The sequence below is a fragment of the Schistocerca cancellata genome, chromosome 9 (genome assembly GCF_023864275.1).
Source record: "Schistocerca cancellata isolate TAMUIC-IGC-003103 chromosome 9, iqSchCanc2.1, whole genome shotgun sequence".
NCBI classification, from domain to species: domain Eukaryota; kingdom Metazoa; phylum Arthropoda; class Insecta; order Orthoptera; family Acrididae; genus Schistocerca; species Schistocerca cancellata.
Genome location: NC_064634.1, coordinates 224881078 through 224895129, shown reverse-complemented (window position 1 = coordinate 224895129; position 14052 = coordinate 224881078). Strand labels below are relative to the sequence as shown.

The following is a 14052-nucleotide window of genomic DNA, read 5'->3' as shown; positions in this document are numbered from 1 at the left end:
CTTTGTCAGACTTAGAATCTGTTAATATGCAACAATGTTTGAAGTTAAATATCAAGTCAAGAACCAAGAGAACTTATTTCAACAGAAATTATGAATGCATTGTTATAGTGAACAGACGACACAATGTTGTTATTTGTACATTCTTGCTTGTTAGTTGCTCGATTACGTAACGACTATAAGGCTCACATACTTAGAACATTTACCAGTACTGATAATGAGATTTTAATGCAACATTTTGGTTCACTTGAAAATACATTCTGGATTTAAAGTACTTTCTGTGAAATACCAGATGACACAGTGGTTAGTTTATGTGACAGCTACACGATTTTATCACGACGCTACTAATGGGTGACAATTTACAATGTTGCCTTTGCGGTGTATCTGTTTTATATCTGCACAGTTTTTCTGAATTCTTCTGTAAAGTAAAACATGTTTTAGTAGTAACTTTTGTGCTATAGCTACAAGGAGACAGCCTTTTCCGTAGGACAACAATACGTTACAGCACAGTACTTTCCTCATCACGGCAATAAGCGTAATTACTAAGATATCTATACGCAAAGCATTTCATTTTTGTGTATCATGAGGTAAGTACATTGACTTCTGCAGAACTTAGCTTTCGGAGGACGATACCTACGACACTTCCACAGAGATTATCTTACAACAAGACGCACAATTTAGCGCTACAGTACACGTATTTGAGTGATTAATTTTGTACTTAAAACATTTATTTTTAAAGATATTTGAAGTACAATGATACAAAGGTTTTCCGTGATACATTTCATTCCGTTGCTGTAATCTGTACCACCTGAGGGTATAATTACATTAATCCTCAAGGGGGTACACGCCTACTTTGTGTACCATGTGTTTGGCAAGCACAAGGAGCCCTAGCTAATATGGTATTTGCTTATACAACTTTACACATCGGTATCATATTTCTCTAACACACAAATTACACAGCTATCTGATCATTTAACTGAGAGAGACAAACTTTTTTACTACGTCAGTGACACATGTTTACGCAATTACAGAGTTGGATTACTTCACACTTACGAAATTGTATTTTGTCTGTACTTTGTGAACTGTTCATATTTTTTCAGACCCATTGTGATATTATGAGAACTTTGAATAATATATTTGGTATGGGATCACGATTTTTAAAGTACGTTTGAGGTAGATGACACTTTTGACATGAGCAGAGAATTTTTTTTTATTATTGGAGGAAACTACGACGATTTTGAGAGTTTACTGAGGTGTTATGATGTTATTATTACGATGACTATGTGTATTATGCTGTTGCGGTATGTTTATGATCAATAAGCTGATGCTATATGAGTTATTTGATTATGCTACATATCTGTTATGATGAAATATTGAAGAAGTGTTGACGAATAAGGTAAGGAATAATGAGTAGTGTTTAGGGACTCTGGTTTGTGAAAAAGGTTGTTGGAAACCAAGAATCGTACTTTAAGAGTTATGAAATGTATGTAAATGCGTGAATGTTTTACAATGCCGACGAAAATTTTATGGACACTGTTATATCAATAGCATTTTGCTTCTACAGATTTGTAACGCAAATTCTTGACCTATGAAATATTTTTATATGAGACTGTCACTGTAGCGGAAACTGCTGTCGTAAATATTTTGGTAAGAAAGTTACGTGACCACCTCCACATAATGCGTCGTGGGCACCCAGCTGTGCGACAGACTCCCGGAAAAAAGCCCTTAGTGTGTGCCTTTCAGAGGCACAGGTGGGGAAGAAAAAAAAAGAGGCCATTATCCTCGCTGTTGACATTCCTTTATAGAAAGCATCATAAATATGAGACCATCAAACTTGAAAACATGATTACACTGTAGAGTTCTTAATTTATGATATTTACTGAAATGAAATGATGAGAAACATTTCATGTCTATAGTCTTGCTAGTTGAAAGATTGTTTACTGCATTATGAAATGCCATATGGGTAGTGAATGACGTTTCGTGCCTTGCTTTGCCTATTTTGTTTAATATCTAGTTCCTAGCTGCACTGCAGCATTGGTTAAAATAAAATTTTATAGATGTACTAATATAAATATTTTATGCCTACAGATCCAGTAAATAACCATTTTAAAATCTACTTGAAAAAAATGAGGGAGTACAAAACGACATTTCACTTCTCAGGAATTCCATACATAATTTTTGTCAATGACTGGGTAACTTATTTAGTAGTGTAAGTTAAGGTGATGCATCACCCTAGTGTTAAGATGTGACATGCTGCTGCATTGCCTTGTCCATTGGTATAAATATCTGAGCTCAGTAGCTTTAAGTTAGATTAAGAGGGGGTAGACTATATAAGAAACTAACTATTGTGGATTGGAAGAAATGCATTGAGAAGCTATAAGATAATGGTTTTGGCAAGAAAAAGTAGTGTACAGTGGAGAAAAACTATTTTTGAAAGAACATGTGAACAGAATACAGAAAGCAGGCTTAGATATGACCTTTTGGGAATAATGATGAACGAAGGGAGATCTCCATGCAAAATACTGCAGTAAAACGAACCCTGTCCTTTCCTTTTGTGTTATCCCTCTATGTCTTTGTGTTCCCTTGTGTATTTGTGTTTTTCCTGACTGTATGTGTCTAGCTAATAAGATTTATGTTGTAGAATTTTTCTGATAATATGTTATTTACCTTGTAAATATGTGTAGACATTATTTATTCTGTTTTGTTTTAATGTTCATGTGTGAAGTTGATGTTTCAAAAGTTATTCTGATGTTTTATGTATTTACTTATCTCATAATTCCTGTAACACTGATGTATATGTTTATTTCTATTATTTTATAAAGCCTGTATTACTACAAATGTTATCTGTATTATTATGTTTTTAGTGATGTATTTTGTACCTTTGTTATGGTATTCTTATGTTATAAAATTGTAATTGACACCAGTTCATCAAATTAAGTAACTTGTAAGTTACATTTCACTGCACATGGTTCTATTGATCATAGTAAATGGACAATATGTGAGAAGTAGGGACTGATAGTGTTTGCACGTGTGTTAATAATTCAGCAAGGGATTGGATAACAGCATTGCTGGTTCGAAGAACATTTCAAAAAAAATTTTGTGAGTGCACAAGTGGTGGTTCATGGACTTGCTATATTATCTGCAAGACTGTTCAATGGTGACTGTGCACCTGCACAGTCACAACAGATGGCTGCTGGCCATCTCTACAAGGACTACAGTGGGTCTACATCTTTGATGATCCACCAATACCATTATTTCTACAAGGACTGCAGTTGGTCTACACCTTTGATGACTCACCAAAACCATTATTTCTACAAGGACTACAGTGGTTCTACACCTTTGATGACCCACTAATACCATTATTTCTACAAGGACTACAGTGGGTCTACACCTTTGCTGACTCACCAGTACCATTATTTCTACAATGACTGTAGTGGTTCTGCATCTCTGGTGGCCCACCAATACCACAATCTCCACCAGGACTACAGTGGGTCTGCACTTCTGGTGGCCCACCAATACCGTAATCTCTAACAAGACTACAGTGGTCTGTTCTGTGATGACCTACCTACCACTATTCTTCAAAACTACGACTGACTCTGCGGTGGGTTTGCTCTGTTGTGGCCCATTACCTGTTAGCATGTCAAGAGTCAGCACTGTCTTTCCGTTGGAAGGACAAAACTACTTCTTCAAGACTGCATGGAAATCCACTACTTATGTGTGCATTGTCTTTTACTGCTCAGACTTTGAGAAAAGAAACGGCAGTTTTACTGTGATGAATGATCAGGACTGTCTTTATGGACTGTGAGAAAATTTTAGCTTTTGACCAACATTGTATTAATAATTGTGTGCATTTGATATCTTTGTTACCGTAACGAGCTGCCCTTCTATGAACTTTTTCGATGTCCTCAGTCAGTTCTGTGTCTTGTGGATCCCACACCGCACAGGAATACTCCAGAAGAGGGTGACGAAGCGGGATGTAAGCAGTCTCTGCCCACCCGGTTAGCCGAACGATCTAACGCACGGCTTTCTGGAGTGGGAAGGAGCGTCTGGCCCCCGGCACAAATCCGCCCGCCGGATTAGTGTCGAGGTAGGGTGAGCCGGCCAGTCTGTGGATGGTTTTTAGGCGTTTTTCCATCAATGCGGGCTGGTTCCCCTTATTCCGCTTCAGCTACACTATGTAGGCGATTGCTGCGCAAACAACTTCCCCACGTACGCGTACACCACAATTACTCAACTACGCAAACATAGGAGTTACACTCGTGTCGTGTGAGACGTTCCCTGGGGGGGGGGGGGGGGGGTTCCACCGCCGGGGGCCGAACCGTACAATAACCCTGGGTTCGGTGGGGGGCGGCGGAGTGGTGGACTGCGGTAGTCGTCGTGGGGTTGTGGACCACTGCGGCTGCAGCAGGAAAGGAGCCTCTCCGTCGTTTCTAGGCCCCCAGTTGACATACAATACAATATAAGCAGTCTCTTCAGTAGACCTGTTGCGTCTTCCAAATGTTCTGCTAATAAATCGCAGTCTTTGATCAATATTTCCCACATTACCTATGTGATAGGTCAGTTTCAGCTATTCATAAATATAATCCCTAAGTATTTAGCTGAGCCGGCCAGTGTGGCCGTGCGGTTCTAGGCACTTCAGTCTGGAACCGCGTGACCGCTACGGTCGCAGGTTCGAATCCTGCCTCGGACATGGGTGTGTGTGATGTCCTTAAGTTAGTTAAGTTTAAGTAGTTCTAAGTTCTAGGGGACTAATGACCATAGATGTTAAGTCCCATAGTGCTCAGAGCCATTTGAACCATTTTTCATTTAGCTGTGTTCACAGAATTTAGATTTGTGTGATTTATTACATAATCAAAAATTTTGCGGATTCCTTTTATTACTGATGTGGATGACTTCGTACTTTTCATTGCCGAGAGTCAAATGCCGCTTTTAGCACTAAACAGATATCTTATCTAAATCATTTTGCAATTTGTTTCGATCATATGATAATTTTACGACTCGGTAAATGACAGGTCCATGTGGGGACATTCTAAGACGGCTGCTCAGATTGTTTTCTAAATCTTTTATATGGATTAGGAGCAGCAAGGGCCTATAACACTTCCTTATGGAACGCCATCACTTCTGTTTGACTCGATGTCTTTCTGTCCATTACTACAAACTGTGAACTCTCCACCAGCATATCACGAAACCCATCGCACAATTAGGACTATACTCTGTAAGCACGCAATATGAGTAGAAGTACCTTGTCAGGAACGGAGTCAACAGCATCTGGAAATTTAGAAATATGGAGTCAATTTGAGATCCCCTGTGGATAACACTCAGCTCTCCCTGTTAGCAAAGAATTAGCTGTGTTTCTCGAGAACGATATTTTGTAAACCCATGCTGACTGTTTGTCAATAATTTGTTTTCATCGAGGTAATTCATTATTTTCGAACATAGTATATGTTCCAAAACCTTATTGCAACTCGATGTTACTGATATGCGTCTGTAGTTCTGCGGATTACTCCTATTTCCTTTCTTGAATGTTGGTGCGACCTGACCAAGTTTCCAGTCTTTAGCTACGCATCTTTTGTCGAACCAGTGGTTCTATATGATTGTAAAGTATGGCGCTAATGTGTTATTATACTGTGAAAACTAACTGTTATACATATGGACCGGAGGACGTTCCTTCATTAATTTTCTAGCTGAGTACCTGGCGTCCCGCAGGCATGTTGTTATTCCAGTTTTCTATTTGTTCATCTATTCCTTCCCCTCTCTTTGCCCTTCTCTCCTCTTTCTCTCTCTCTCTATCTCTCCAAGTTATTACCCATAAAGTATTTATTTCCGGATTGTAACTGTGTACCATATTTGACTGGATTCGTTCCAGGGGTTTAGAAGGAGCTTTTTACCCTTGGCTTTGCCTGCACACTTACAAGTCAAAAGTATTTCACACACATACATGGTGAGTCAAGAGGAAAAGTACATGCCTTGAAACGCGATAGCATCAGTGATTTTGAACAAAAAGCTTCATATGTACATATGCCCTATTGCGAACAGTTTCCGAGATAGAACACTTTTTTCTTTAATAACTCGAAAACCCCACACTCCAACGTAAACGTGTCTCAGTAAACAATTAAACTAAATTATATTTGCTACAAAAAGGTCCTATTTATTTTTTGGCTAGGACTAACAGTTTACGTGGAGAGATCGCGGGAATACTGAAAACATCGCGCAACGCACGTGCGCTGTAGCTTAGGTACTTTTTGTAGACCAAAGGCGTCCTCTATAAAATGTTAGTCTCAACTTCCTCTATATTACTGTGGTACGTTGTAAACAATGATAATGAATAGTTCAGAAAACATATAGAAATCTACATTAAGTGTTCTATCTCGGAAACCATTCGGAATAGGGCACATGTCCACATCAAGTTTTTTATTCAGAATCAGTAATGCTATCACCCGTCAAAACACGTGCCTTTTCTCATGATTAATCCTGTTTATAACGTATTTCACCGTATTTTTACACATATTTCAATTACGTCTCTAGCGAATTTCGCCCTGCAGTTTCATATTCACGCAGCTAATTGACGTCTTATCTGCTGGACTATGCGATGTACAATGATACACTATAGCAGGTATATCCAGTGGTGTATGTAGCTACTATCTACTAAATATTTTGTGAATACAGTTAAAAGTGAAGAATTAACAGATTAAAACATCGAGTAGGATGCTGCAGTTCTTCACGTATCTCAGTATTTAACGTAATTTCGCCTGAGCTATGTGCAGTATGATGACATACTTTTCTAGGTAGGTTTAGCTGCAGATGTGGATACTGCCTGCGAAAAGTGTTGCAAATACAGGTAGTAGCAACGAAGCAATAAATTTCAAAGTCTTGCATGATGTGTCAACTTTTCACACGTATTTTCACTCACACTTCAGTTACATCTCCAGTGAATTCCAGCCTGCTACATGTGGCAAGTTTCACAGCTTGAACAGCGAATATGCCGTAAACGATAAAAGTCTTCCTTTCGTCGTTTTGTGAGGTTCGTGAGCGAGAAAAGTTTCGTAAAGGCTTCAAATTATGCGTACATTTTGTTGCAGTTCGCCAGGTGGGCTCTTTCTCAAATACTAGTACGACTAAAACATGGGTATTCGCGCGTCGTCGGTTACTCTGCCTATTCACCCCCACCCGATTGGTAGGCAGTTGGATTTTGTCCGAATAGCAATGATTTCCAGACATCAAATGATATGTATACCAAACCTGGTTGAAATCGGTCCAGCGATTTAGGAGGTTATGTGCGGCCTATAAACAAAGATACATACATACATACATTAATATTGTATGTATGGATGTAAGATGCTTCACTTCACCGGGGATATATACTTCTAAGTTTCTAATTTTGGCAGCTATCCTCGTTTCGAATTCTGGAACATTTATTCTACGATGATGAATTTCGAAAGGTTTTGTTAAGTAACTCCGCATTAGTTGCACTGTCATCGGCAACATCTTCTATACTCCAAGTTGACTCTGTCTAAAGCATAGAAGTAACCTATTGATTTGAGTCGATACTGGTATTAAGTAACTTATTTAGTCAATTTTATTAACACAAGGAAGATCTGAAAGAGAGATCATGTACAAGAAAAAGCGCTACAAAATTTCCTAGGACATAGAAAACAACAAAATCTCTAAGAGCAAGCAACGAATAAAGAACAAAAGTTTAATCTATTCAGAGATACCACAGAACCTCAAACAAAACTCATACAGTAAAATAGCTGTTGCCTCTCTTTAGCTTCCATGCTCCCTCTTCCTCTTCAGTAGAATAGAAATTATTCCGTGATGTTCTAAAACATGCTCTGTCACCCTGTGTCATATGTTATTTCGTTTCAAGGTACCAGAATTCTATCGTCTAATTCGTGGTCATCAATTATGATATGACTTTTCTCATTTTTACCGTTTCTCACTACTCTCGTATTTCTTCTATTTACTCTTAATCAACATTTCAGTAAATGTTCATTTTACTGCATGTGTCAGAAGAGTAATTCTACCTCGCTTCCACTGAGTATAACAATGTCATCACATAGTTTTATCAAGCATGCACTTTCATCCTGAATTTTGCCAGCACTCAAGAAATGTTAAACGTGCCTCTTAAAGCGGCGCTTCCGGGACGTGGAGTCGCTACGGATGGAACCCATGCGTCGGATTAACGGCATCGGTCGGTGTGCCAGCCAGCCTGGATGTGGTTTTTAGGCGGTTTCCCACAACCCGCCAGATGAAATCCGGTTTGATACCCCTCAGTTACACGACTCGCAAAGTTTTAAAAAACGTTCACTGGCTTTCGTATGAATAACATTACATGTAGGCAGTTGGGGTGCCCTGGGAGGGTAATGGAGTGGCAGCAGGAAACTAGTCTGGCCATCCCTCAAATCAATCGTGCCACACTCACTCATGGCCATGGCGACCCCGCGTCAATGCGGGACAAAGGTACAAGGAATGTTAGCGGATCTAAATTGTACATAAAGTCGTTTGTGAAGACAGGTGAACATGGAATGAGAGGTTTCGGTGCTCGTCCCTTTATATGACATCCGCGTTTGCTGTGTCACGAACCTCCAGTCACAGAGAACGCTTGAAACAGTACTGGGAGTCTCGTAAGTAACAATTTAGTGCGTTAAGTAAGAGTGGAGAAAAGAAGACAGTAATCTGTCGCCTAGGCTGTATTATTTGGTGACTGCGCTGCGGAAGAAGCAGACTCTGACGCAGTCATTATGGACAGAGCGGTAGCAACTGCCACTCTGCCTCCCTCCCTCCTGTTCCCTCGGGGATGGCCGCTCACAGCTCTTGCAGAACAAGCGGATGTCACCCCCTCGGATTAACTGCTGCGTCCGTCCGTGGCGCTGAGCCAGAGTTGGACCAACTGTTGCCGGTTCTGCTTCTGGCAAAGTGAGCCGGACGTCTGTTGGGATAGACGCCTAGCAATGCAGAACACTCGCGCATCGATTTATCTTCGTCCCGTAATGCGAGCACAGCAACAAAGAAATGTCCAGGAGGTGGCCATTGGGATATTTCTGATCGTACGTATGTGGGCGCTTTGGTTCGTAAAGTGGACAATTTTCTGTTGCCGCATAGGCTTTGAGAAACTACGCGATATTGCTGATGTCTCCTCACTGCATTGAAAAAACCCATATTTACTGCTTCTATTAAAGGCGCACATGTGTACAATGTGTTGACATCTGCTTCAAAGTTTGTACTTCGATTCAGTTCTCAAATGAAACTCTTTGTTATTGTGAGCTAGTACATCGCGCAACTTAAACAAGTATCGAATGGTTATGCAAAAGTGACGGAAGAATTCCGATTTAGTTGTATGTAAGGAAAGCTGTAATAAAAGGAAACGATACAAATTGTCGTTAATTTGACTGTGGCTGTGAACAACTGGGCATATTCGACGCAAAAGAGACACCACAATGCTAAGGTATTATTGATCTAGTATTATGAGCCCACAACTATTTTGCAAATTCGAATTGTCCTCACGCTGCGACAGTTTTCAGCAACAGCTATCAACTCAGTTTCTTAGAGACATTCTTTTGCACCCCGGCTTAATGTGAAAACGACGGGGTTCATCCTCAGTCTCACAGAAGACACAAATATTACGAGCAGTGTCAGGAAGAAATGCAACTGTATGGAATTAAACGTCTCGTATTTTACAATCGCCAACTTACTTAGTAAACAGAAGCTCTTTAGTATCAGTTTATTATCAACGTACTTGTTACGTTCGAGTGGAGAGAGCTATCACGTATATGAAGTATATTCTACACATCGACGAGTTCATACGATATTCGTTAATATCTGACGAATATGAAATGTATTATCGTAAAACTTTATGTATATACAGAGTGTTACTAAATTCCATTTACAGACTGCGAGGAACGTTTCCTTAGAAGAAAACAAGAAAGAAAGTCTAGTAAACCTGGGCTCAAAAATGCTTACCTTATGAGCTATGAGCACTTTTTCATCTTCGATGGATATGGGAAAAACCACAGCTGAAGAAAAAGATGAACTGTGTTCGCACGATCACATTAGTATACTGGAATTGTGAATGAGCACTCCTATAAGTATTAAATTTTATATGTGGATTATTTTGGTACTTTCAATATTTAACGCTTCTGCAGTAAAAACGCCTTTCATCATGGTATTCAGTAAGAGAGTAGAAGAAGGCTCCCTCAAAAGCTACACGCTCGCAATAAATATATCTTCAGAAATGAAACATTCGTACTAGAACAAAAAGGAGGTAAAATTGTTGTCTGCGTTTCTAAATTCTAGCTTTCGCCCAACATAAAGTAACTGTGCGGTGCGGAGGAAAGTGAGAAAAAAAATTCAACTAAACGATTCTCCCACAATCCTTTCTAAAACAATCTCCTCTTATGAAGTCTACATTTTTGGCCAAACCAATAAATGAAACTCAAATGAGAAATAGCCAAAGAAAGAAAAAAGTTTTTTCACGTTGTGGTTCTAACGTAATATTATATTGATTACAAAAAGGGTTGATAGTGAAATTGTTAGTTGCTCAGCTTCGCTTGTGGCTAAATGTCGTTTCCGACTTCTTTAATAATTTGTTTTAAACTTTTGGCTGATGTGAAAACATCTAAGCAGTTTACGATCTAACAAAACAAAAATCCCGTGAGGAGTTCTAATAGGAATACCGTCATATATCACATGTGTTCTCAAGAGTTCAAAAGTGGATTTCCGCAAGGTTGTAGCTCCTGCCCTCTAAAAGAAATAAGCAGCTTATGTAAAATGCAGAAGAAAGGGAATAAGCGGCTTACAATGAATGAAAGAAGAGGAGGAAGAAGACCTCTTTTGAATTAAATGAATCCTATCCCGAGAGCGGCAAAACGTCTGCTGCAGATTACAGGAAATAAGCTCCCTTTCGAAGGCTTCGTAAGATCCAAAATCGTTTCAAACAGAAAACATACTCACTGTATCTCATTTGATATTTTCTTTTAGTATTACAAATGTCATGCAAGCTACCTTGACAGTGGAAGAATCTCTGACTGCGTGCGGTTAAAAAAAAAATATTCGGTTCTGCCTGCAGGAGGAACATTTCCGATCGGTACAGGCTACCAGAGAGCAAACCTGTGCGATGTTACTTGTTTGAGTTGCTGCAGCTGGTTCAGCAGTGCAATATTTGTATTGTGAGTGTAAAGAAGGTCGCCTTGTGGCCTCTTTGAAACGTAAAACAAACAGAAAACCCAGCATTATCCGTACGAGACTTACGAGGCTTAAAAAAGCAGCACACAGTTCTGCAATTTTTGAAAAAAAAGAAGAAACAAAACAAAGCCTGAAGTATTGTATTACAATAACTATTTCCTAGTGCGAATTTCAGATACTTAAGACGTTGACTACGAAAGACTCGGTGGGTGGGTAAATAGCAATGCTTATGGACCAGGATTTGAGCAAGTAAATGATTCGGATATAGTAGGCAAAATGTATTTGGTAGAGGAAGGGAGCGAACCCGAGATAGTGGATGAAACACAATGTCTCGCACACAAAGATACTGACAAACGTTACTGTGTTGTTAGAGTATGCAAGATTAAAATGGGAAATGTTGTCATGAAAAACTGAGTGAAGAAGAGAAAAGAAAAAAATTGGCTACTTTTCCCGAAATGTGAAATTAAAGCAAGTGACATGAAGTGAAATTTGTTTGAAGTGTATTTATATAGATAAGTTGTTACGTTCAGAGTAGTTGAAGCAGAAAAACTCACAAATGGGAGGTGTAGTGTGTTTGCAGATTCAGTAAAGCGCAGTTTGTGGTAAAAATGTGTACGATTATCTATGTTTTTCGATTATCTATGCAGTCTCTGGTCTGCACGAAACGAATATTTATGAGGTTGATGCATTTGGAACAAGGATATCCCTTAATTAGCAAGATAATGGATGAAAGTGATAGCACATTAATGTTTTTTTTGGGAAAAGAATCATCGCAGTAGGACTGTAATTTAAGCACAGGGACACCTACAACTAACGAAAAGTGCCGTGGACTAGAGGTTTTACCGACAGCTAGACGCCGTGTTACAGCAGTAGACGCACTGATAGCGTGCAGTCGCGGATGTCTCCAACTGAAGCTGTAGATGGAACTTTTCCGGTCGATGCAGAGTAACAGAGACCCATCCTATGTCAGCTGCTTGGGACGTCTGAACTGGTTCAGCCGTGAACTGTTTATATCGTGGATGTAGGAAAGGTTACAATACTGACTACTGGAAACGTAAAAGGTATTGGGGATGTGGATGTAGACTAATTAATTCACCAGTATTAATCAGTAACACTGAAGCACTCTAATCGTACTTAACACAACATCAACGAATTTCGAAACATAATGTTCTTATCTCAGTTGATCAACACTCAACAAATTGGGGCTGTTTGGGATTGAAATGTTTTAACCATATGTGTCAAGTGTTGACACCTTGAGGACAAAGAGAACCTGATGGCGAGAGCATTGTCTGTCAAAAAGCATGAATAAACTGTGTTAAGTACAATTAAACTGATAGAATGCTACCAAACATTACTAATGAAATTTAACAGTTTATCCCAAAAATACGTAACACTTCAGTTTTGTGAAATTGATAGTACACAGGCTGTCTGAAAATATATACTTACTGCACGATCAGTTTCGATCTCAGGTCCTCATCAAAATGCTAATGCTTGCAATTTCTCCATGTATTGAAACTTCACATAGTACAATTTTACAGAAAAAGAGAAAATATTAACTCCTCGACGACGATCTGTGGTCAGTATCGACCGTCAAACAATGGTACATTTTCGGTCACCCTGTGCACCGTGAACTCTATATGTTTTGGCTATTGGTAACAGCCTTATAAAACTGTTGGTGATACTATGACGCTTCATAATGGGGGAAATTCATTGAAGTGTGAGTGAAAAGAAGTACGAGAAACTTACATCATAATGAACGAAAGGCACGGTGGATTACAGGTTTATTTCGAACTGTGTTTAGTTGCAGACAGCTAGACGCAGTGGTGGGGAGAACACATCTTGTAGGAACACGAGAGAATTCACTGTCACTCTTGACGAGAGTTTCATTCGCCCGTATTTTTCTCGACGGCGACACGCGGCGACCGACGCATCTGCGGCGTTTGGACGGCGGCCAACGTCGGCGAAGTCTGCGCGGCTGCGACGTGCGGCGCGTCGCGGATCGCGCTCACGTGTCTTCGGGCGCAAGCGGTCGGGGCGTGACGTGCGCTCACGTAGCGGGCACGCGGTACCGGCGGCGCGTCGCGGATGGCCACGTGCTGTGGCGGCGGCGGCTGGCGGACTGGGGGGCTGGGCGTCCCGCCGGCACGGAGGCGGCGTCGGCGTCGGCGTCGCCGTGGCCGTGGGCAGGGGGGGAGCGGAGGGGGGAGGCAGCGGAGGGGTGGGGCGGCAACCCTGGTGGGGGCCGTGGGCCACGCGGCTGCCCCCGCACATCACCTGGGCCGCGACTCCGGCTTATCCCCAGAGACTGACCCAGAAGGCAGGTCCACTTCCAGCAGTCTCCCATGAGAGGTTACGTCAACTTTACAGGTATACACGGGGTGGTTATAACAAATGTTTTGCCACTTGAGCCAGTGTAGCCGGAAAAATATTTACCGTATGGGGGACTAGCCTTGAGGCTGGGCACTGTGCGATTCGTGTTGTTAGTAGTTTTTAGTAGTTATCTAAGCTTGCCGTTAGGCGCCGGTTGTGGTACGGCTAAGTAGGATTGAAACGCAAGCGTCACTGTGCATTACAGTTACAATAAACATGGCCCTAGACAAGGCGAGCAGATCTTCACTCGTAAAGTTGCTTTATCAAAACAATAGTGATGCTGGTCCTTGCGAGTATCGACGCATTAAAGCAATACCGAGAGGACCTCTTTCTACACTGGGGCTGGAGAACATTATTCCGAATTTCGAATTAACTGGAGATTAGTGAATTGCTCGTGGGAGAGACTGACGGCCGATGGCGCCACAAATTGTTGAAAAAGTTACTGTTGCCGTGGCTGAAAGTGCTGGACGCATGTGCGATCTTCAAGAAGTACACGAGCTATTT

At 40.7% G+C, this 14052-nt stretch overlaps 1 protein-coding gene across 1 annotated transcript; it reads right to left on the bottom strand.

Moving 5' to 3' along the window:
* Window positions 1-12975: 12975 nt before the first annotated feature.
* Window positions 12976-13449, bottom strand: LOC126101298 (serine/arginine repetitive matrix protein 3-like). The gene has a single exon (XM_049911977.1). It carries the CDS (start codon window positions 13447-13449, stop codon window positions 12976-12978), a length of 474 nt encoding a protein of 157 aa, XP_049767934.1.
* Window positions 13450-14052: the final 603 nt, after the last annotated feature.

Coding starts and splice junctions, on each gene's coding strand:
- LOC126101298 (XM_049911977.1), bottom strand. CDS start 13,449: ATGTGCGGGGGCAGCCGCGTGGCCCACGGCCCCCACCAGGGTTGCCGC.